This window comes from Chanodichthys erythropterus, chromosome 1 (genome assembly GCF_024489055.1).
Source record: "Chanodichthys erythropterus isolate Z2021 chromosome 1, ASM2448905v1, whole genome shotgun sequence".
Taxonomy (NCBI): Eukaryota; Metazoa; Chordata; class Actinopteri; order Cypriniformes; family Xenocyprididae; genus Chanodichthys; species Chanodichthys erythropterus.
Window position 1 is genome coordinate 7,435,283 of NC_090221.1, and position 26,412 is coordinate 7,461,694.

The 26,412-nt window shown below is 35.4% G+C and overlaps 1 protein-coding gene across 12 annotated transcripts in view; it reads right to left on the minus strand.

The window, feature by feature from the left end:
• The window catches only part of sorbs2b (sorbin and SH3 domain containing 2b), a 64,990-nt gene that overhangs the window by 19,780 nt on the left and 18,798 nt on the right, over window positions 1–26,412 (minus strand). For 8 of the 12 annotated variants that reach the window (XM_067386045.1, XM_067385972.1, XM_067386002.1 and 5 more), the window contains 12 exons: window positions 18,033–18,083; window positions 14,234–14,329; window positions 12,590–12,616; window positions 12,271–12,398; window positions 11,364–11,639; window positions 8,791–9,141; window positions 7,323–7,464; window positions 4,808–4,956; window positions 3,318–3,384; window positions 992–1,060; window positions 351–564; window positions 132–246 (listed from right to left, as the gene is read on the minus strand). In XM_067386045.1, coding sequence (XP_067242146.1) covers window positions 132–246; window positions 351–564; window positions 992–1,060; window positions 3,318–3,384; window positions 4,808–4,956; window positions 7,323–7,464; window positions 8,791–9,141; window positions 11,364–11,639; window positions 12,271–12,398; window positions 12,590–12,616; window positions 14,234–14,329; window positions 18,033–18,083 — 1,685 coding nt within the window. The remainder of the gene's footprint in view (window positions 1–131; window positions 247–350; window positions 565–991; window positions 1,061–3,317; window positions 3,385–4,807; window positions 4,957–7,322; window positions 7,465–8,790; window positions 9,142–11,363; window positions 11,640–12,270; window positions 12,399–12,589; window positions 12,617–14,233; window positions 14,330–18,032; window positions 18,084–26,412) is intronic. The other 4 variants (XM_067385991.1, XM_067385982.1, XM_067386011.1 and 1 more) reach the window with 4 other exon arrangements.

The window sequence follows — 26,412 nt, forward strand, 5'->3', positions numbered from 1 at the left end:
CCATGAATAATTAATTTACCTTTAAAACTAAGCTCACAATGTATTTAGTTCATTTCATTCCATCTGGGTCTTTTTAAAGCGTCATGAAAAAATAAAAACATATGAAACATTAAAAACCCCTGATTACGTACCGTTCTTTCTTGCTCTAAAACAGACGACTTCCCCGGCTCATAGTCAAAAATACTCCTCGGCTCTGCTCTGTATTTCCGTGTGTCAACCTTTCTATCAGGAGGACCCCACTCATTCCTGGAAGACATGCACGGAAAAACAAATATTGCCTGTAAATCGAGACGTAGTAGCATATGCTGTGAGATGTTGTCATTGCGTAAGCATGGATAGGTGCTTCTCACATGTCAGGTGTGCTCCTCCCTCTCTGTGGTGCCTCCCTTTCACCGGATCTCTGTTGTGTGGATGCTGATGTGGGCAGAGCAGAAGGGAGAGAAGAGGGAGCAGGCACCCTGAAACCGTATACGCCATTATCAGAGACACTCTTGGTGATAGGCCGGTAAGTGCCGGTTTTAGGTGCAGGATGGGCCTGAACAGCATTAGGGGCAGCATGCTTATCTGAAAGAAATAACAATATATATCGGTGTGGTTAGTGTCAAAAAGAGTTGTGATAATAATATTACTAATAATAACAATATAATAATTGTTGTTATTATTTATATTATTTTTATTTATCGAAATTACTGAATTATTTTATTCATATATATATATATATTTATATATATATATATATATATATATATATATATAAAATAAATAATATTAGAATTATTTAATGAAATTATAAAATCATTTATTACTACATAAATTGTTACTGTTAATTGTACAGTTTGTACAATTTGTTAAAAATTTAAACAATAAAAAATGTTTAATTATTTTGTAATTGGTTTATACAAGCATTTTTTTATATTAGTATTTTTTAGGTTTGCTTTACTGTAATGTTCTCTTGTTAAAAAAAGAAAAAAAAAGAAAAAAAGAGAGAAACCTTGTTTAGAAAAAGTACCAGTACTTGTAACAGGGTCTGTGGCAGTACGGGATGCCGGCCACTCGTTCTCTGTGAAAACAAATAAGCAAATATGATTAAAAGTACACTATGTAACTGCTTTTGTTCAAAATAGCAACCGTAACATCTTCAGCTAGTCAGCTTAAGACTGTTTTATAAGCAGTAGAAACCACATTCATGTGGAGCCGAAGCACAACCAAAACAATGTTCTTCTGCAAAATGCATGCAGTTATGTTTTTTAACAGCTAGAGGGCCAAAAGTTACATAACATGGATTGCACATTTTACAAAAAAGACCTGCAGAGAGTCATTTAAACTTAATAATGTAAGCAAACTCCTTTGCAGGTTGTGAGAGTAAGATAATAAAAAACATAGGATGAGAAATGACGGTGTTGATCCTGTGACCCCTGTAATCTTTCAGGCAAACATCCTGCCTGTCCATTTCCAGTAATGAACACACTTGTAATCCACAACCTGCTGAGTAAAGCTCTTTTGTTGTCACTCCTCATTAGATGGCCCTAGGTTGCCCTTCTCTGCAAAAAAACTATCCTTTTAGCAGACAGGTCTGCAGACACACAGAAAATACAGGTCTTTATCTTGTCTGACATAATTAAAGGGATCATGAACTGCATTTTTTATTATTATTTTATCTTTCCTGAGGTGCGCTTATAATGTTAGGAAGATTTTTACACCAAATTCTAAATTGTCATAATTTACAAATAACAAATACCCTGATTTTAGCCCTCTGATTCGAATGCTCTGTTGGAAGGGGCGTGTCTGCTGAGAGACTGCAATATAAACGCCCATGATTGGCTAACATCTTTGCAATATGATGTTTTACATGTGGAATTCTCTCAAAATCTTTTACTACATGTTTTACTTTTACAGCTGTCAAGATCAACTTATCATGAAAAGTGTTGATTATAGCAATATATTTAGAGCTACTCCCATCATATGAAAGGTTGCAGCGATGAGCATTGTAGCGATGACAGACATGTCTGTTGAGGGCATGAATGCAGTGATCTCGTCATTTCAACTTGATTTCTGCACTCTCACTAATGCTTTCATTATAACTAACAGTGCAAACATGATGTAAATAAGTTTTGAGTTTTGGTGAGAGTCCAGAACTCAGTCACTCATAAACTCACGCTGTGTGATTGACAGCTCCAGCGATATATAAAGTGTTCTTTGATCAGTTTCTGTATACAATTTAATCACAATTTAAATTTTCATGTTACCAAGAGAAATGATATGTTGACCGTTGACCGTTTAGTCACTGGCTTGATTTATTGACACATAAACAGTAAACGATTTTGAGACAATAAAGAACATCTGACTGTACATGAATCATTACAAATCAGAAATCACTGATCACAGATTAGGCATTAGAAGTAACATGATTACTTATATATTGTGGCATTACTGTCAAGTCCATATCTTACAAATAAAATAAAAGTCTGTTTGCAAAGCCAGCGCTGAAATTGCGACTGATTTACCAAAGAATCCACAATGAAATGTACCGAACAAACAAATAATGCTCTACTGAGACATTCACATTGTTGAAAATAAATAACCACTTTCCTAGCATTAGGATCAGTTGGAAGGTAATGTTAATTTTGGTCCAGTGATCCTGAATCTCTCTTCTTTCCTTCTCATCTCACTAACGTACCAGTGGGTGGGGCCAAAGATGCAATGATGTAGAAATAGGCATTGATTTTCTTCTGCAATATTATGTCATAATGTGACAAAATCCAAAACAAGTCGTTTTCGGAGCTTGGTTTCAATAAAAGCTGTTTTTGGACTGACAAGGAAGTCAGTTCTGAAACTTACAGGATGTTTTTATAGTACAATGACCTCTTACCTGTCAAAAGATCAAGGAAAATTTGATTTCTCAATTCATGACCCCTTTAAAATCATAAAAGCAATGAGATAAGTGTTCTCTATATCTTTTACTTTCATAAAAAAAAAAAAAAAAAAAAAAAAACTGTAACTGTCTATGTCATGTTCAGCATAAAATAATACATTACAAATGTACACAAGATAACACAATCTATAATCTTGTTTAGTTTGCAAAAAAAAAAAAAATCTTTCAATTTCTATGTTGCATTAATGCTCAAAAAATAACTTTTAAAATGTAATAAAATATGTTGGTATGTCAGTGTATGACTACAAAATTAGCCATATAATAAGCTTGCTCTAATAAGGGCTTTTTATGATTTCTCAAAAATTCTTAATTTTATGTTTATAGGAAATGCAATGTATAAAGTTTTAAAGTAAAATGAAGGTAAATACAAAAGATTCAGTCTTACCTGATTTAGGCACCACATGAATCTGTTTGAACATGGTCTTGTACCAATCTTTTGGCCTGTCAACGGTCTAAAACAATTCACAAAACAAGCATTTTTAGATTACAGGCATTCTCAGTCCTTACAGATTAAGATTCCAAGGTCCAGAAGCATAGTTTAGAAAACAAATAGCAACCCGAATGTGCTCCATGACCTTGAATCCAAAACTCTGGATGCAAAATGCTGATGCAACTGGCCTCTCTATGTTAAGCTGAGAGAGACACATCACTGTCTGCTTTTCCATCAATGATGCTGAGCACAGCTGCCCATGTTTCCCTGGGGCTAAATAAAACTCAGTGTGGGAAAATGCAATTTAGTGCACAAATCAAAACAGCCAGTCCCATGTGACCAGAGACTGATTGAAGATTAATTCTGGAATTAACTATTATAGGTATGCACTTCCGATAATGTCTCCAGAGCCAATAAAGGGACAAGTTTTATCAAAATTAATGCCAAGGCATCCATGTTTATAGCATTTTTAAACTATTGATTAACTCTAAATAAGCCTGCTGTCGTTATGGGTGTTTCTTCAGCTTTATTTATAATAAAACCAACAGTTTTTAAAGTTCTTTTTTGTTTTTATATAAAAATGTCACATTAAAACTTTCCTATAAACTTTACCAAGTATTCATCATATATTTGTTACTTTTCAAATGTTTTATTATAGATTTGTATTGTTGTACCCTTGCACCAGACCCAAACTTTCAATATATTTAACTATGAAAATATTTATGAATTAATACATTAAATCATTTTAATATTTTTCATCAATTTAGAAATATCATTCATGCACAGAATATTTTTACTGAGCATTATTTGCAATTAAAGTGTAATTCTGTCAAGCAAAAATATTTATTTTTGTGTATTTAGGATACATAAAATACTAGCTAAATTGGTGGTTATTTCATTGCAAAAATCTAATTTCCATCACAGAATGCTGCCAAACACAATACATTATTTGAGATTTTGGTAGAAATGTTCATAACTTTTATAGAGAAGTTATAAAAAATATATGAAGTCCACAGAGCCAAAATACCCATTAATGCCGACAGTTGAAGAAACAGCCATATACAGCTTTAATAATCTGCTTCCGAGTTTTGTGTGCATGACAATAACGTATACAATAATATCAAAATATTATATCTACTCTAAGATGCACAGCATACATTTGGGGTTACACTTTATTTCTCATTAGAGTATTAGTAGACTGTTTATAGGTTAGGGTTAGGTGTTAGGCTTGAGTTAGTAGAATAAGTTCACATGTAGTTGTAAAATTACTCGATCACCATCAAAATAAAGCATTAGCAGATATTAAGCAGACAGTCTACTACTACTCTAATGAGAGTTAGTTGACATGTAGTTGCAAAGGTACTTATAGTTAGTAGAATGTCTAAAGTAGACCATCAAAAAGGTTTACCAAATATAGCAACAAACAGCGAACAGCATTCACTCACCGTTCGTATGGCAATGGGAATCCCAGACTCATCCACAGGACCAATGCCAGTATATTGCGGAGCTTTCCCTGTTGTTTCTTTTCTGTCAGTCTGTGGCGCTCTTGCTGGAGGATCCACGTTGGTGTAGATTGGAGTGCTGGACTCAGAGGCTGATGGATGGAAGATAGGGTCAGGTTGGGGTGAGTGAATTTTTAGTAACTCCCACAGAACTAACCAACATTCCCATGTTCATAACTGTGAAATAAAGCCAGGTCAAGGATGCAGTGCAGACTGTAATTCCAAATCAGGAGAAAGAATCCATGAATATGTTAATTCCAGTATTCCAGCATAGAATAATAAACATGGAAAGCAGCTCTACACATACAGTCCAACATGTAAATGCATTCAGACTGAAGCCTTTTGGGGAAAAAAACAGCAAAATGGGCTCTGTAGAAACAAAGGCCAGCCTTACGCAGATAGATGCTCTAATCCCAGTGTCTCAGCTCCTCCCTCGCCCCAACCGCTCCGTCGCTCACATTTGAGCTTAATCCCCGGCATTTGCCACTTGGGATTATAGAAATCGCGGGAGCACGCTCAGAGTGGACCGGTCGAGATACGCTTAGTGTCACACGGCCAGTAAACACTGCTGCAGCCAGGTCACGCTTTCTTACTCATTAGTACTTCATTAGAGCCTGGCATGTCAACGGTGATTTATCAGAGGCCAGGGAGATCATTTTTACAGCTGTACTCCAATGATTGGCAACACTTGGCAGCAAAGATATTTCCAGGACAGGTGGATGGTAGGAATTACTTAAAGGTGCCCTAGAACCAGTTTTTACAAGATGTAATATAAGTCTAAGGTGTCCCCTGAATGTGTCTGAGATTTTTTTTTATACATTTTTTTAACTGCCTATTTTGGGGCATCATTAACTATGCACCAATTCAGGCTGCGGCCCCTTTAAATTGCGCGTTCCCTGCCCCCCGAGCTCTCAACTATATTACAGTGCATTTACAAAGTTCACACAGCTAATATAACCCTCAAATGGATCTTTACAAGATGTTTGTCATGTATGCTGCATGCATGCGTCGGATCATGTGAGTATAGTAATTATTTGGATGTTTACATTTGATTCTGAATGAGTTTGAGGCTGTGCTTCGTGGCTAAAGCTAACATTACACACTGTTTGAGACTCACTGTATGTCATTTTCATGTACTGAACTCTTATTCAACTATGCCAAGGTAAATTCAATTTTTGCCATTGTTGATGTTTTTAAATGTTTTTAATGGCCATTCTGGAATATATATTTTTATGGTTCTGGTACACCATGTTTTTGATTAATTATTAAAGCCATGTTCACATATTAGGGCTGGTTGTCAATACAGATTTCCCGATTCAATTTGTTTCTGATTCACAAACTTTTGATTCAATTTTGATTCACTTCATCATATGTTTCAGTTATAATGTCCATTTTGCTAGCATATGAAACAACATTTTCTTTCTAATAATGCTGTGAATTATACAGGTCAGTGTTTCAGACTGATTAAAACTAGTAATGAGTCTTGTGTAAACTATTCATTTAAAGTCGGCTTATGAGAGTCATTTGTTCATGAATCAGACTGCTCTGGTCAGGCTGTATGTTATTGATTCACTCAAAAGGAACAGCTTACAATATGAGAGTCATTTGTTAATGAATCAGACTGCTCTGCTCACGCTGTATGTTGTTTCTGATTCACTCAAAAGGACCAGCTTACAATAAGAGAGTCATTTGTTCATGAATCAGACTGCTCTGGTCAGGCTGTATGTTATTGATTCACTCAAAAGGACCAGCTTACAATATGAGAGTCATATGTTCATGAATCAGACTGCTCTGGTCATGCTGTATGTTGTTTCTGATTCATTCATTTATCAGCTTATGAGAGTCATTTGTTCGTGAATCAGACTGATCTGGTCACTCTGTATGTTGTTTCTGATTCACTCAAAAGGACCAGCTTACAATAAGAGAGTCATTTGTTCATGAATCAGACTGCTCTGGTCACGCTGTATGTTGTTTCTGATTCATTCAAAAGGATCAGCTTATGAGAGTGATTTGTTCGTAAATCAGACGGATCTGGTCACGCTGTATGTTATTGATTCACTAAAAAGAACTGGCTTATGAGACATTTGTTTGTGAATCAGACTGCTCTGGTCACTCTACAGTATATGTTTTTGATTCCCTCAAATGAACTGTCATTCAACAACCAGCAGTGGAGAAAATCTCAGCATTTTAAGTCAATATTGGGATTGTTCAAAGAAAAATCATAATTTATCAGAAAACTGACCTATAACTTATTTACCACTATTTGGAAGAAAATATTTCAGACTGTATAAATGAATATGGTTATATAACCTGTGGCTGTGGTTAAAATAACTACAAACTGAGATGCAATATATATACCTAATTCAGTTTCTTTGTCCATACAAATGATAAAATCAATAACGAAAAGAGTCACTCACACAAGAGCACAGGGAAGTGTTTGATTAGCTTCAGTACTCACCAGTGGTTCTAGCCTGCTGCATGGCTGTAATACTAGGGCTCAGTGAAGGAGGAGGAGGGTATGTTGAGGGAGAGAAGGGTCTTTGGAGGTGACTACAAGGACTTGCTGGCACAGTCAGACCCCCGTTCACAGTCATCTGGCCCTGTATAACACAACACAGAGACCCTGTTAACCGAAGAACCATCTTTATGCATAATAAATTACACTGAGATCGAACTATTATGTCACAGATGTCATCTGTTAGCCTTAATAAAAGTTGACCAGGGATTAAGAACAGAACAATGAAAACAAAACCACAAAAGACTTGTGGATTGACTAGTAAAAAAAGCAAACTAAATACAGTACCCATCACCTGGGAAGATATTAAAAGGGGAAAAAAACAACAATGGGTTTAGAATTTGGAATTGATTACTTCCAGGAAGTGGTTAGTATTAAGTGTTAGTATACAAAAAAGGGATACCACAGGAGCAGTACAACAAGACGTCACAACTAAAGCATGTTCTCTTACACCTAAAATCTTTGACAAAGATACAGTGTGTCATATTGAGAAACTCAGCACTGACAAAACATCAAGACAATCTGTATGGCAAAAGGTGTTAGTGACAACCCTTGAGACACTTGATGCAGTGTTGATGTGAATCTAGAGCAGAAGTGCTGTTAGTATTGTTATAATCCCACAGAGAAGAAATGCTGAAACCACTAAATGTGAACAATGGACAAGTGATATTGGTGTCTGTTGAACCAGCCTCTAAAAATGCAGAGGAATGAAACCAAATTAGAAACAATCGACAATAAGGTTGTACAAAGCAAGTACAGATGAGCTAATTGAGTTTTCAAAGGGATAAGAGAGGGAAAAAAAGAACAGAAAATGAAAGAAAAAGGGTGAGACAGAGTAAAAATAAATATTTTTCAAAAGTTTTGGGTCGGTCAAATTTGTTAATGTTAAAAATACTCACCAAGGCTGCATTTATTTGATTAAAAATACAGTAAAAACAGTAATACTGTGAAATATTATTTCAATATAAAAATCGCTGTTTTCTATTGTAATATTTTTTAAATGTAATTTATTCCTGTAATGAAAAAGATGAATTTTCAGCATCATTACTCCAGTCTTCATTGTCACATGGTCCTTCAGAAATCATTCTAACATGTTGATTTGAGGCTCAATATATATTTATAATTAATAATGCAGAAAAAAAGTTGTGCTTAACATTTTTATGAAAACTGAGATACACTTCTTTCTTTTGATGAGTAGAAAGTTGAAATAGAAATCTTTTGTAATTTTATAAATGTCTTTACTGTCACTTTTGATCAATTTCTTTGCATCCTTGCTACATGAAAGTAGTATTTTCTTAAAAAAAAAAAAAAAAAAAGGTAAAAATTGAGGTAGGAATACTTATAAAAGCTGACAAAGAAAGAAACAGTAAGACAGACATGACAGAGTGTTGAACTGCCGGTGAATAATTACATTAGCGGTGCTAGCTGCAGGGAAGTGTAACCAGATGTTGTCTGTGACCGCACTCATCTGGCTGAGGGTTGGAGAAGGGGTACGAGTGCCACCCTCTGGGCCTAGTCCACAAGCCCTCAACTCCTCCAGCACTGCTGTGGATGCTTCGCTCTGAGTGCGGGAAGAGCAGCGGCTCTGCCCCAGTAGAGGCTCCGAGCCGGGAGAGGGAGGGCCTGGAGAAGGGGTCTCGGGGTGATGGTCAGGTGCTCTGGAGCTGATGAAATCGAGGGAGAATCTGAGCCGATTAGGGAGTGACTGTGAGGTCAGTGCTGTTCCAGGATAGCTTTGTTTAAGAAGGACTGGAACCTCAGGCTGAATGACAGAGAGGAGAGTGTCACAGATGAGACTCAGCAGTTGGCACAGCGCGTGTGAGAGACGTTGTGATGTGATGCAGCGAATGGCTGTGCGTTAGAAAGGATGAGGGGTTACAGATCAGAATGTTATTCCAATGTTGCATTAAAGCATAATGCTACAATAAAAAGTTCAAAATCACAAGATCACAATGAGGTGATAACCAATTCTAAGCTTTTAAAATCATATTTGTATTTGTATATGTATATATATATATGCATATATATATATATATATATATATATATATATATATATATATATATAAAATTGAAATGCCATGGAAAATTTATTTATTTATATTTATATTTATATATATATATATATATATATATATATATATATATATATATATATATATACATATACATACATACATACATACAGTGCTGCGGTAAGGAATCGCAAGTAACACGAGTTACATAATCAGATTACAGTGCTGGGGTTACATAAGAAGATAATTTTTTTCAAGTAACTAGTAAAGTATCACATTACTTTTAAATTTACAATAAGAGTTATTTTTTTAAATATGTAGTAAAAGTTACTTTTTTTTCCCATTTATTGACTGACATCTCTAATGTCCCCATGTAAAGAGAAAAGGAAAAGAAGGTTCAGAGGTGTTGTGTGCACTGTATAAACATGATGGATATTGTAGATCTACACTAAATATGAGCATTTACTCATCTAGCACAAAAATAGATTCATTATTCCTCAAAATGAATAAAAAATGTGAAATACAAACTCAGAATATTAAGCAAATCTGCAATTATTAAAGCCGTCATGTAATCAAAATTGACTGTATTTACTTTGATAGGGCACATTACTAGTCTTGTGGTGAACAATTAATCCGTGCAAGTTAATACACAGGAAAAAAAGTTTGTTGTTATAATCTTTAATCAAAATCTGAAAATTTGCTTCCACTCTGGAATGGCGTTTCTTCTCGGATGATGTCAGTTTGACGGCTTGGGTTGAATCAGAGCCATATAGAGATGGCTCTGGGTTGAATATCCTTAACAAATCCCCTCCATCCGTCAGTCTGATATGAGCGAGGGATGGAGAAGCAGTGTGCGAAAGTAAAACCCCGCCAAATATTCTGTTTGACTTGGAAATACGTCACAACACTGAAGAAAAAGTTGGTTGCAACTTCTGGTTCATGGGGACTTTAAATGTTAAATTGCATAAATATACTTTATGTATTTAATCTCTCTTTATTAACCATGTGTCTTTGCTGCTGCCCTTTGATGATCCAATTAAAACATACTAATAAGCAAAATCACTTTAGATAAATACCAGATTTGTGTTTATATTTTTTATTATTATTATGTTTTTATTGCTGAAGTATACAGAGATGACATGCATGAAATATACAAGGCTAAATTGTGCGAATTATTTACAAATTCGTTTCCTCGATATACTAAATCTTGCGCACACTTTACATTAGTAGATTAGAGCTTTTCATTAGTTTTAGTAAATCAAGGGAACAAAATAGTAAATCATGTGCATGATTTAATTTTTTTTCTTGCATGTCATGTGCGGGTCTCCGTAGAAATAAGAGTGTTGAACTTTTTTCTCCTGTGTCCAATTATTCTCCAATCCAGAATGGCAGCACAGCTGAAAGGTTTGTCTAAGCTGCGACCCTCTACTGCATTTCCTTCAGCCTGAGGCTTATTCATTTCACTTGTGGGGTGAAAGAGCCTTAACATTTACCAAAAATTTTAATTAAAAAACAAACAAGCAAGCATAGCCCGGCTGATAAAAAGTAAAGCAAAAGTAACGTAACACATTAAAGTAACACATTACTTCGCATAAAAAGTAACTTACACAATTAGTTACTTTTTTAGGGAGTAATGCAATTTTGTACCACATTACTTTTTAAAGTAACTTGCCCCAACACTGTGAACACAGACACACATACATTATCGTTTAAAAGTTTAGGGTAAGTATTTGGTTTTGAAATAAGTCTCTTATGATCACCAAGGCTGAAATTATTTGATGATAAAAAATATTGTGAAATTTAAAATAACCTTTTATTATGATTTGAATATACAATGACAGGCAGGAACCTAAATGTTCATCAGCTGAATGGAGAAACAGGATTAGTTATGTTCACTAAGACACAGCATGGTGTAGGGGAGGGTGTTATTAAGCTAATGCATATGTGATTATGAAATCCATGACATATACCACTGGAGGGGCTGCAGATGGCAGTGGAGGGCAGGGGCGTGAGTGGCTATCCGGGAGGTCCATCCGTTTAGGAGGGGTGGGGGGTCTCAAAGAAAGTGCCTGTGTGCGCCGTCCCGATATCTGTGGCTTAGGGTTAATGCGAATGGCGAAGAAAGCTACGTGTCTCTCCAACTCCCTAGATGGGGGGTACATGTAGGACTGCTCTGCTTGTGAAGAGCATGAGATTTGGTCCTCTGTGGACAGCAGTCTGTGGGAATGGACACTATGCTCTTTTGCCTAATTAAGGAAAGTGGGCATTGGGATATTAGAGCACAGGTCAGATACTGTTGTTCTGCAGTGGTTCTCTCTCTCATTGAATAAGAGGGTGTGGACGTGGTTGCCTTGGAGAATAATCTCTCTGAGATAAACAGCTGATTGTTATAGTGAGGATGCGTATAAGGTGGTCAAATTCTGCTGTATTACCGTCAGAGGGACACAAACTAAAAAAGTTTCAGTCAAGCACTTATGTGACAATGAGAACACAAACATATTACACATACAGGAGTTTAGATTAAATAATATTACAATTCATAAATTCTCTGTAGCTGGAAAGGAAATTGAAATGAAAGTTTAGGTACGGTGCACATTCAGCAAGCTTTACTTCAAAATAAAACAAACAGGCACATAATCAATAATCAATTTTCTCATAATCAATAATAGCACTGAGATTCATTCAAGTCAGTTGAGAGGTTTGCTTTGTGTTCAGTTTTCAAACTGAGCAGTACGCTAGAAAAGGGTGTGACCGTTACAGTTAAAAATGTCATTAATAAAACCTGTCGAATGGACATCCACAGGCGTTTCCTGTGGAAGGAAAAACCCCAGCGACAGAAGAAAAACAAATGAGTGAAGTAAACACAGCAGAACGTACTGGTGTGGGAGACTTTTTATCCTGAAAGTTGGGCCTGACACTTCTGTATCCTTTAGCTGCCAGAGAGGAAGAGCACATGTCACCGTTTCTCAGACCATCACTGGTGCTGCTGCTGGGCCTCCATAAATCTAACAGTAGACAAACAAAACACTTAAAAGTGCTTCTTATACATATATACAAAATATTTGACCACAAAATGCCACTGTTTACCAGTAAGAAAGAAGAATTTGAGAAAGCAGTTACAGTACATTGTTTTCCAAAGCATATGTGTACTTGTTTTTAAAAAATATGTTAAATAAATGAAATAAATGCTGCTTACCTGAATCTTTGGATTGTGATTCAGAGTCTATGCACAGGTGAAAATGAGATAAGAGAACTTTGTTAAACACTAGCAGGAGATCTACTTTTCACACAGTGAAATGAGGCATAAAAGTTAAACATAAAAGTTCTTTATTGGCATCAATGGTTTCATGAAGAACCTTTAACTGTCATTGAACCTTTTCACTGCAAAATATATATATATATATATATATATATATTTATATATATATATGGTAGAAAAATGTGTTTTAGATCAGTGGTTCTCAACTCCAGTCCTCGGGAACCACTGCTCTGCACATTTTGTATGTCTCTCTTATCTGACACACTCAATTCAGTTCATGCAGACTCTCCTAAAGAGCTGATGATCTAAATCAGGTGTGTTAAATAAGGGATACATACAAAATGTGCAGAGCAGTGGGTCCCGAGGACTGGAGTTGAGAAACACTGTTTTAGATTATTAAAATGTTCTTTACACTAACAAAATAATTGATCTTTTATGAACTGCTCACTGAATGGTTCTTTGGAGAACCCAAAATGGTTCTTCTATGGCATTGCTAAGAAAACCCACTTTTGGAAGTATTATTTTAAAGAAGGATCATCATATTATACATCAATTAGTGATTCATGTTTTTAGTGCACTATGTGGCTCTATGCAAAATTTTCATCCGTAAACTTATTCCATACCACTGCTTCAACTTTTATAGAAGATGAAAGAAAAAGAGGAAAATATATGGACAGCATGAAGAAAGAATGAAAGGTGAAGTGGGAAAGTTTTACAAATGAAGGAGGTTTTCCCTTAACATTTCACAAAGGAAATCTGGCAGTCGATTACCACTTCTGAAAACTAATTTCAGAAAGCCTCTTTTAGAAACACACACTTTTGTCTTAAATAAACACTTGATAAAAGTCAAACCTATTCATTTGAAGTCTTTTGTGTATAATATAACATTAATTAAGCACAGTGCTAAATGAACAGCAGTCTAACTCTGTCCTGAACGTGATGTGTTTGTTCCTCGGCCGCCCGCTGTCTAATTAAACAATGGAGAATATGTGTGTGTGAGGTCATAGTCAGTGAGACTGCTCAAACAAAAAGGGTCACCCCCAGAGGAAACTGTGCTCAGAGAAGACGGGGAAAAAGCCTGAAGTATACAATTGTTGCCATGGAAGTGCACAACTATGGCAACAATCTGGCCACTGTGAGCTGCTTTTTCCCTTTAAGCAAAGGAAAGGAGAGCTCCCACTCTCAAACATTCCTTAAGAAGCTGCAAGCACAAGTTTGGAATGGCGAGCAAGAGTAAAAGAAGGAAAGAATGACAGTCAGGGAGGGAGGTTGTGGTAGGACATAAGATGAAGCAAGATAAAACACAGATGTGGAATGAGTGACGTTGAGTGCAGTGAAGAGGAATTCCTGCTCACAGTGTCTGAGTAAACACACCCTCACCCTTAACACCAGCAGCAATGTCTTCAAACCCTAGAGTAAATACTCCACTGCTAACAATGTTTACGACAAACAAGCAAACATGAACCACTCGTTGGCAAATATTTTAATTTTAATGAACTACTTTGCAAATGTTTAATGCATTATTGTAGTTTTAAGGCAATCTCTCTGAGTGTGATCTGTTTCCTGTAAGGGTTCTGATACCTGTGAGCGAGTATAGGTTTGGTGAGCTCTGGATTCTCTTCATGGGGGTTAGAGTGAGTAAAAGCGTGGCGCTTTTGCGGATATGTCCTCCACTGTCTGTGAAAAGCGCAGTAGCACATGCAAACATAAACGCACATGCGTCAACACTGCTGCATGGCAAGATGACTTAGAGCATGCAGGGTAATGTAAAACATGTCCTTATAGCAACACAACAATACACATTACAAAACATTTTCCATGCCAGGGTGGATTATTTGTGTGACGTATATGCTTGGTATACAGTATCTAGACATGTTGACTGGCTGGATGTGCTTTGCTCTGACTGACAAACTTTTTAAAGTGCTGCTTTTCAGTGTCTCTGTACAGGGATCCCACACCTTTTGCCTAAGAATTTCCATGATTCCCATTTCATTTCAATTTTCCAGACATTACTGGAGAATGCACTCTCAAATTGCAATTGCTAGCAGATGAAATGGTTTAAAACTAAGCATATACAAAAATGTACAGTATATTGGCTATAGAAATTCATCTCACTTTTTAAAATGTGTTTAATACCTGACTTTTCAGCACTTGGAAATCACACTTTTTAAATTCACTAATGTTTTCCCCTGATTTCTCTGGTTTTATCTTGGGAATGCTGAGTATAAGCAGAAAGACTACCATTCAAAAGTTTGGGGTCAGTAAGATTTTAATTGTTTATTTATTTGTTTGTTTGTTTTTTGAAAGAAAAGTAACAGTAAAGACAAATCTATTTAAAATAAATGCTGTTCTTTTGGACACTGATGATGAGAAATGTTTCTTGAGCAGCAAATCAGCATATTAGAATGATTTCTGAAGGATCATGTGACACTGAAGACTGGAGTAATGATGCTGAAAATTATATTAAAATAGAAAAAAAGTTTTAATAATCTTACCAACCCCAAACATTTGAACAGTAGCAGAGTATTAAACAGCATATTAAACAACATCACACTTAATATATAGCAAAAATGCATATTGCGCAGTAGCCTTAAGTGTTTTTTTTTTAAAAAGCCCTGAGATCCAAGGTTGCCACAGCTGAAGCAGAACCTAAAACTAATGACACTATAAGAATCTTGCAGATTGACAGGCTGTCAATGTTGCCACTGCCAGGTGTAGTCTGATGGTGTCACGAGAGGGAACAACAACATTATTTACCAACTAGCCTATGCGTTTATTGAACATACTGCACATTCCAGTGAACTGCATAAATTCCCACTGCCCATTTCCCCATTCTCCCAAAATATATATGGGTGGAGTCCTCACTAATACAGGTACAATTTGATCGGGCAACATAATAAGGCTGGTTCCAGACAGATGGGTTTCCTCATCCCTGACTGCTATACCTCTGGATGTCAAAAAGGCAGTTTGGATGCCAGAGTCTTCGTCAGACTCTAAAAAGACAGAATTCTCAGAGACAGTCAGCAAAGAAATAAGAACACCCCCCTACACTGCTTTTCTCAGAAACCCTGAGATGAATACAAATCACATGCTCTGCCCTATAAAAACAAGTCCTGTTGGGTCTGCCTGAAGGAAAAGGCACATTTTCACTCCTTTCTGCATCATAACACTTGATTAGAGTCAATTTTGTGTAATTTTTTTATTTTATTATAATTTAATATCTAATTAGATTTAAATATATAAATATTTATACAACAGTTCATTCTGGTTCTCGAATCTGATTGGCTGAGAGCCTTTTCCAGTCAATATGCGATATTCTACCAGTATCACCACAGGAACCGTTTTTCACCATTTATATTACTCTGCTTGCAGCATTTCTCACAGTGAGTGTCATGGTGGACATCACCCACCCATAATTTTATAAATACTACAGTTGTGGTGTCACAGAATGTAGTTTTATAAGTTTTTTAGGTGAGGATGTAGTTATTTAGACCTCAAATATAGGGTAAAATGGGCAATCTTTGGTCTTATTAACCTATTACTTGTTCCAGAGCAAATCGATTTGCTGAGGGCAAAGTTACGTTTCATAACTGAAATCTTGCATTGTAACTAAGACTGCTTTTGACTGAACTGTTTTCAAGTTTCCAATTGTACATATTTTTATATATTATTTTTCAATAAATATTTATCAAAAAATATATTTAAATACATGTTAAGAAAGGGTCCATTAGTGATTGTGATTACGTCTTCAGTGAAAGTTACATTATTAAGCCATTAGGTGGCAGCAAAGACTTTTATATTGAAAGGGAACGAAACAAGGCTGTAAACAAGGACGTTGTTTTTACTTTAAACAAGACCTTATAAGATGCAACTTACAAATGAATTTACTAGCTCTGTCATGGGAAATCCCCTTAACTGTTAAAAGGACAAAGACAAAGTCAAACTGATTTTGTGATTATTAGTATAAGATTTATTTTCAGCTAGATGCAGGTAATGTACCCGCATAGTTGATCTCTCTCTCTCTCATAATACATAAGCAATATCACACGAGTAGCCATGCAATATCGCTCTATATCAGCACGTCTTTAAAAACCCTCTTTTGTTCAAAACTACTTCCTCCCGCCACAGATTCAAATCTCAAGTTGACAGTTTAACAGTTGACCCCAAGCCTCCGTTACTAATTATGTGACGTCACTTCAGAACTAGTAACGAAGGGACATTGAGTCATATTATTATTAGTTGTATTATATAGAGTAGAACATATATGTATATTGCTATAGAGCGATATCGCATGGCTACTCGTGTGATATTGCTTATATAAATATAAATATATAATTAATAAGAAATGAGAGGGCTTGTGTAGAGGGCACAAAAGCAAGACAAAAATACTAATAATGCATGGCCTCATGTGGGCTTCTGTACATGTTGCTATGGACTTGAAATATATGTATTGCAGTCATTATCATGTAAATTAATCAATGCTGCTTATTTAGAAGATTTCTCCGAACTTCATTTGCATATTGAAAATCAATAGACACATGAATGGACTCCAGCTGAAATGCTGCCCATGCATTTAGCAGTGATTTAAGAAATCTCTAGCTTTTTAAGCCATATTGTTAGTCTTTTTCTATCTGGGAACAGCATCAGACGTGCACTACTGCAAGGGAAAATGGTAGCCTAAGGATCTTGCTATTCCCCCTTATTAAAAAAAAGTAACGTTCTGTGGTGGTACAGGATCGGATGGTGTCAAATGGAAATACAATGGTGCTTTGATATACACTACTGTCCGTTTGAGGTAAAAAAAAAAATACTGTTATTCAGCATATTTGCATTAAATTGTTCAAAATGCTTAAAAGTAAAGACATTCATAATGTTACAAAAGATAATTTCTGTTATTTTATACTTTCTATTCATTAAAGAATACTGGGGGAAAATCTGTATCACGGTTTTCACTAAAATATTTAGCAGCACTTACTGTTGTCATAGATAATAACAAGTAATGGCTGCTGAAAATTCAGTTTTGACATCAATGAGATAAATTACATTTAAAAAATTATTAAAATAGGAAACAGTTAAATGCAGCCTTGGAGAGTATAAGTGACTTTTTTTTTTAAAAAACATCATCCTGACCCCAAACCTTTGAATCGCGGTGTATATTATGGTAGGTAACGATTAACATATTCATATATTATGATTTTGCATGATACTCCAACCTCAAACAATATCTTACTAGTTACTACAATGTCACATTTCAATGCACATTTCCAAAAACCATGGTTCAATGAATAAAAAATGACAATGCCAAAGTACTATTTTTGTTAATGTTTTAATTTGCCTTAAATGATTTCAACCATGCAAACTGAAACTGATTTGAACTTACCTGTGTTCATGTTGAAGATCTCTCCTTCTTGTGTCTTGATGTCAAACAGTCCTGAAAGACATATCATTAAGAATCAGTCAGCAAACCCGTACTCCTGGGCAAGTAAAACATTGATTTATCCATGTGTACAGCATTTATGAGTGCAGGTAGTGTGGTATTGGCGTCCCATCTCTCCCCGGCATGCTAGCATGCTAGCAAGTGTCTAATGTGGCTGGTTAACATCCCTCTTGGGATATGAGGCCCTGGAGTGAAAGGTGATACAAGCCTGGCGTTTCAGCTCAGAAACACGCAGCGCGGTATCAAAATACACACCATACATACACATATATCCTCACGCATTCTCTAATCTTACACATGACCACTTTTGGTGTGTCAGAGCTTAACATCTCTTTGAGTTCGCTGCCAGCAATATACAGCAGTCACACACTAGTAGGGGGGCTATTGTAACTAATTAAACCCCTGTTTAGTTTGACCTAGATTGCTAATTTTTCAGTGATGGATTAACAGCTCATGTGACCCTACTCCGAAAATATCTCACTTATTTTAGCACAAGCTGAATATTTCAGGGATGGTCTATGATAGGAACACTGTCATTTAATCACATTATTACATTACTTAACTCATCGGCAAAGGCAAAACGCTGCAAATACGCCATACAGGAGACACCATGAGCGTGTGCTCATGTGCAAGACGCATGTCAAGCTTTCAGAGTGCCTCGGCAGGCACGTGTGCCACTTGTCACACATGTAGACCACCCGTCGTTCAACGCGCAAAGTGTGCTGCACCTGAGACCATCCTTTGACAGCGGTATCCCGGTATGCTATGCATTCACAGGTCATGACAAGAGAGAGGCATTCAAATTTGCTATTCTAAACCTTTTAAAGGGATAAATTAAATTTCAGTCATCATTTACTCACCTTCATGCCATTCCAGATCTTTCTTTCTTCCATAGATCACAAAGGCAGAGTGTTCATGCAGTTCTTTTCCATGTATTAAATGTGTGAATTTGTCAAAAATGACAAAAAGCACCATAAAAGTATCATAACAGTAGTCCGTATATCACCCTATTAATATGTATTTGTATATTTTCACTTTAGTTTAAGTTTAACTATTTAACTATGTTTTGTGCTTCTGTCATTTAGTATTTCTATTTAGCTTTATATATATATATATATATATATATATATATATATATATATATATATATATATATATATATATATATATATATATATATATATATATATATACTTATATTTTATTGCAGCTTGATTTAAATTAACAAACAATATTTTTAATAGCTTTAGTGTTAGTTAACATTAACAAGACTGATAACAACTTTCTTTTCCTCATAAAGCTATTGTATGACTTCAGAATATTTAAAATAAAGTATATGAGTCATAAGGACCACTTTCACTGTGATTATTGTCATTGTTTAAGCTTAACTGCCCCTGTTCACCATTCACTTTTATTTTATGAAAAAAGCAATGTCAACATCATCCTGCTAAACTTCCACAGAAAAAGATATTTGAAGGTGAAATATCTCTTTAAAAGAGTTTGTAAATTCTAAAAAAAAAGAAAAAGAAAAGAAAAAAAGTGTCATATATTGTATCATCAGTACTGTATAAAGGTAAATAAATAATCACCTTCCGCCCTTAATAAAACATTGAGCCAAACAGAATTGCCCCATACCGTGTCTCATTAAAAAACAGACCCAGAGGTCATCCTCAAAATAAATCTTCAGACACCACAGCCAGTAAATCTGGTTAAAAACACAAGGGAGTTTTGCCTGTGACACCACTGGACTTTGGTAAATCACAGGTTGTAATGACCTGTCAGCAGTAAATGAGGAAAAGATTATGATATCGGATTTCAAGAGTGTAGACTTGTGGCGACAGAACAGCTGGAGGGGAAGGGAGCTGGACACTTGCCTCAGAAATGGACATAGCTCCACATTTATATTCATGAGCAGGGCTCACACTGGTCATTTACTTAGGAATCATTCTGTCGGGGAATATCATGGACAGCCAAGTCAATAGAACATGTTAATTTCCACTGCCATTAATATTTCAATGCGCTCGTCGAATAAATAGTGCCACCAAGAAAATGCTCCAAGATGAGATTCAGTAAACATGAAGGCTCCTAAACTCCAGTTTATGCTGAAAATGAATTTAAAATGCAAGAAGACTGAGCATACATATCAGAATAAGTAACAGAGTAATATGTTAATGTTTATTTATGATAACAAAAATTCGCAGAGCGTGAATTCAAAATTTTGCAGCATTTATGTTCACAGTACCTTCAATTTTTATAACATGACCTGTTTATAAAGACAGCATAGCCAGTGGTAAATATTGTAGATGGGACTTGATTTTATCCCTCATCAAGATTTCAAAAATTTAATTTTAATGGTTAATATTATTTATCACTATCTTTGTTATGTCAGCACAAAAGAAACATAAAGTTCCTGCAGAGGCGGAGAAAATGATTACATTATGATTAAAGGAATTAAAATTCTGTCACAATTTACGCACCCTCATGTTTTGAGCTATTTTTGATACTCATAACTTTCTTTATTTATGGAACAGAAAATTAGATCATTTAATGAATATGCAGTAAGGTGAATTCTATTACATTGTAACATTATTTTCTAATTGTTTTGATTGATTTAGGTGAAAAACAACAGCGAAATCACACTGACCGCCGTTTCTCTCCTATGCGCCATTTTGCACTCCAGTCCAATAGGTGGCGGAAACTAACCTTTTACATGCATAGAAGTGCCAGAAGAAGCAGATAAAGATTTTTGCCACCTACCAAACTTGAACGGTCTACAGGAGATTAATGACTGCCGCCATAATTTTACTTTTAAAATTTCTGAAATATTAGGTAATTTTTTCACATCGACGAATAGTTATACATCATCGCACCATAGGCCCCGCGCACTGGCATTCAGTCGCTTAATGGTTGAAATTTGCCTATACTGTATGTGAGTGTAATGTCCAAAGCAAATAGAACCCATTATAATCACAATAATGAGCAATAATGAGTAGATCGTTATAACTGTTTCTTATGCATTGCCATTAGCCAATCATAATACTGCCTGTTTACTGACAAGCCTTAAAGGAGCCACGCCTTAAAAACAGCTCATTTTAGAATGAAGGATGAAAATAATCATTTTTACGCATGTTGTTTTTTTTTTTTTTTTTTTTTTATTTAAACCTTTATTAACATTATAAGTGAACCTCAGGAAAAATATGACCCCTTCAAATTTTGATTTTACAATGTTTGTAAACACAACCTAAGACATTTCTTAGGTTAACAAAATATAGACTTGAACTGTTTGTACATGCCTGGCACCATGTGATCATGTTGTTCTGCTTTGATGGCTTATTTATAGTCCGATTTGTCAGACTTCTGCGTAAGAACTGGACACATGCCACTTTCACCTCAGCCTAAAAGCCTTTTACGAGAAGTTAGAGATGAAACCATGTTATGAATCTCCATGAGTATTGCTCAAGTGCCAGGACAGAATAAGATTCAAATCAGTTATGCTGCCAATTAAGAGCTAAGAGAGGGCTGAAGGCATTAATGGATTCAGTCTTAACATTTATTAGTCTGTTTATTTGTGATGAATTATTCAATGTTCAAAGGCCAGAATTTTTTAGAGGCTGTAATTTACTGTCTTCAAAGCAGCTTTATGCACTCTACTTATGCAAACATTATTTAGATTTACAGATATATTTATGCAGATAAATGCAAGCCACACAGCCAGGCTTATGCTGCAAGCATATAGTTTAGAGGGACTTTGCTTCTCCAAAAGTTATAAGATCAGCTTTATAGATGATAAAACCAGTAAAAAAAAAAAAAAAAAAAAATGGGTTCTGTAATACTTTTAGTGATGTTAGTTTAAGTTCAAATTTAATAGCATAATCAGAAACCATCATGAAAATAAAGCTGAAACATCAGCTCTAAATGGAATGTTCTTCCACAGAATGCAGATATTTTTTGTTCCGGATACTTTAGTGTCCATAATGAGATAACAGTAATTGCATTCGCTTTGAAAGCTATGGATTACGCTGATGCTTAACCTGCTGGAGAATCTATTATGGATGTCTTGAAATAGATGTTCTCAGAAGAACAATTTAATGGTTGCATTATGGCTCCTGCTTTCCTGACAGTCAAAACATAACTTCTGTGTAATGTGCTCTCTCAAATCCCCAAAGTAAGACACTAATATGCTGGATATGATGCTTGTATTCTCCAAAATAGGAAGAATTTCTTGCTTTTCATCAGGGATTTCCCAAACAGGCTATTTTTATTAGCATCTCAGTCAGGACACAACAAGTTCTATGTTCTCCTAAATGGTAACTTCTGAATCACAATTACGTTAAGTTGGGAACTATGCGTGTTTGCTGCTGTGCTTTCCATTTGATGCAATGAGTCCCACACATATTTTCTAAAACCTCAGATAATTGCTTAAATTGTTCCCATGTGTTTTAGGAGTATAATTTCATTTCTAAATCTAGCTCCTAATGCAACATGGCTGTGTAGTACTCGAATGGAGTATCTAAGAGTGACCAGAAGAAATAAATGATAAAGCTTTTGAAACAACAACTATGTTGTTATACTGTATGAAAGCTGCATTTATTTGATATTTTAAAATGTAATTTATTCCTGTAATGGCAAAGCTAAATTTTCAGCAGCCACTACTCCAGTCTTCAGTTTGTTTTTTTAAACAGGATTTATTAAAATTTTTTAACAATGTAAAAGTCTTTGCTGTTACTTTCGATCAATGTCATTCTATATGTTCAATGGATTATGTTCAGTGAACTGTATCATTTTTCCTGGGAAATAACAGATGAAATATTCAATAGCTTTTTGTATCCAAGAAATTAAAATATAGAAATTGTTGGTAACATTTTACGATAAGGTCTCATTTGTTAACATTAGTTAATGTATTAACTAACATGAACTAACAATGAGCAGTACATTTGTTACAGTATTTATTCATCTTTGTTAATGTTAGTTCGTAAAAATACAGTTGTTCATGTTAGCTAACAGTGCATTAACTGTTAATAAATGCAACTTTTGATTTTAAGAATATGTGTTAGTAAATCTTGAATTTAACAGTAACTAAGATTAATAAATGCTGTAGAAGTACTGTTCATTCTTAGTTCATGTTTAAGTTAACTAATGTTAACTAATGAAACCTTATTGTAAAGTGTTACCAAATTGTCTTTCAAAAATAAATAAATATTCACTGGAATAAAAAGTGTGACAACTAAATGATAAAGGCGATTGCACTGAAATGATCAGAATCAATATACATAGTGATCAGTACATCAAAACCTCAAAATCATGTTGATCTCCAAATTTAGTTGGGAGTAATGGATCAGAGTTAAAACATAAAGCCTTGCTGTTGTTCATGCAACTTTGAGTGAGTCACAATCCAAATATGGCATGGGCCATTTCTGGTTGAGGACTGTGAGTCTACATGTTTCCCACTGGGGTTAAATGACTGTGCAAAGTGCATAGCACATGATGTTTCAACAAGTAAAGAGATTGAATTAAAAGAGCCCCTTGTGATTAGCACGTTTGTGCCAAAAAGTGTTCACTGGCATCCATGCGAGTGTGAGACGTTAGATATTGTCTAGCCGAGCCGACGAGAGGAGGATATTGGGACATCTGCCAAAACTTGAGTGTCTCTGCTGTGATCCAGCTGGTGGAATCAGCAGGTGCCCTTGAGGGGTCACGCAGGAAACAGATTCGTCGGCAACGTCTCAGTCAGTCACTTAACATTTGAACAGCTAAAGATTGAGAGCCACAGCCACACTAAAGGTTCAGAGTTTAAGAGCTTCCAGGAAGATTCATGTTTGGCTACAGTAGTTACTTATTTTGTTCCTTTTTGGAATTCAAAGCATGTTTTCAAGATAAGCTTGGACTGCTGTTAAAAGCTGACAGTAAAAATCTCAGATAAGATTTAAGGGAGTCCATTATAGTAAGTCAAACGATTTCAAAAACTGTTAAATGCATATTCTGGGTTCAATGCAAGTTATGCTCAATCAACAGCATTTGTAGCATAATGTTGATAAAAACAAAATAACTTCAACTCATCCCTTATTTTCCTCAGGGAAAAAAATTGAAGACGGTGAATGGGCCAAATTTTAAAAGCAGAAATGAGAAGCTAATTATTTAATGAAAGCATGGTTAAAAACTTTTATTTGAGCTATAAAGTTGTTTAAATAATTTTTACAGTTTTTTTTTTTTTCAGGTTTATGGTGTTGAGTTCTCATAAGAACAAAGTTTTAAAATTGGATAGAAATTTAAACAGCAGAGACGTTTTTCACACTAATATCATGTTAACACATTTTGTTGACAACTTAGTTTTATTTATTTATCCTAAACTTCAGTGAACATACATAGATCAGTCAAATTTGGTAAACAGAACCCCAAGCATACTTGCTTGTTTGAGCTTTTACAAGAGCCAATGAAGTTTGTTGTGAATCAAGTAAGTAGGGTTAAACTTCCATTTACCATATTTGAGTGCTCTATGTATGTTCGCTGATCAATGTTTATACATGAATAAGAGACTAAATTAAAGGGTTAGTTCACCCAAAAAATGAAAATTCTGTCATTAATTACTCACCCTCATGTCGTTCCACACCCATAAGACCTTCGTTCATCTTCGGAACACAAATTAAGGTATTTTTGATGAAATCCGAAAGGTATATGACTCGTCCATACACAGCAATTTAACAACCAAGGTCCAGAAAGGTACTAAAGACATCTTTAAAACAGTCGACTGTTTACATTCAGTACTTCCAGGTTCTACGTCAGAACGGCAGAGGCAGGGGCTATTCACATGAGCAGCACGACACACTTGTGTGATGCTGACGCATAACCTGGAAGCGCTGGACGTAAACAGCGTATGAGAATGACACAGAAGAGAAGATATTGTTGAATAAAGTTGATATTTTTGTTTTGTTGTCGCTTCATAAAATTAAGGTTGAACCACTGAAGTCACATTAAAGGTGCCCTAGAATCAAAAATTGAATTTACCTCGTCATAGTTAAATAACAAGAGTTCAGTACATGGAAATGACATACAGTGAGTCTCAAACTCCATTGTTTCCTCCTTCTTATATAAATCTCATTTGTTTAAACGACCTCCGAAGAACAGACGAATCTCAACACAACACCGTAACAGTAACAGTCGGGGTGTACGCCCCCAATATTTGCATATATTTGCATATGCCAGCCCATGTTCAAGGCATTAGACAAGGGCAGGACGTCTGGATCTGTGCACAGCTGAATCATCAGACTAGGTAAGCAAGCAAAGACAATAGCAAAAAATGGCAGATGGAGCAATAATAACTGATATGATCCATGATTACATGATATTTTTTGTGATATTTGTAAATTGTCTTTCTAAATGTTTCGTTAGCATGTTGCTAATGTACTGTTAAATGTGGTTAAAGTTACCATCGTTTCTTACTGTATTCACGGAGACAAGAGAATTTTCATTTTTAAACACTTGCAGTCTGTGTAATTCATAAACACAACTTCATTCTTTATAAATCTCTCCAACAGTGTGTAATGTTAGATTTAGCCACGGAGCACAGCATCAAACTCATTCAGAATCAAATGTAAACATCCAAATAAATACAATACTCACATGATCCAATCCATGCACACAGCATGCATGACGAACATCTTGTAAAGATCCATTTGAGGGTTATATTAGCTGAATGATGCCCCAAAAATAGGCAGTTAAAAGAATTAATTTAAAAAAATCTATGGGGTGTTTTGAGCTGAAACTTCACAGACACATTCAGGGGACACCCTAGACTTTTATTACAATTATCTTTCGAAAAGACATTCAAGGGCACCTTTAACTTTTTTAACAACGTCTTTGGTACCTTTCTGGACCTTGAAAGTGGTGGTTAAATTGCTGTGTATGGACGAGTCATATACCTCTCGGATTTCATCAAATATATCTTAATTTTTGTTCCGAAGATGATCGAAAGTCTTACAGGTGTGGAACGACATGAGGGTGATCTGAATCTGTTCATCATAAAAAGTGACCATGACACTGTAGAAGACATCAGAAGACTCAATTCATATGAATTTTGGGATGAATATAGGCTTTTAATGGAGGGACAGAAATATCTCAGATTTTATTAAAAATATATATTCATGTTTTGAAAATGAACAAAAGCCTTATGGGTTTGGAAAGACATGAGGGTGAGAAATTGATGAAAGAACTTTCATTTTTTGGGGAGCTATTTAACAATACATTGCACAAGCTGGAGCTTAATACATAATAAATACTTAATCATAAAAGTATATAGCTCATTTTATGTCTAGAAACTCAGAAGGGC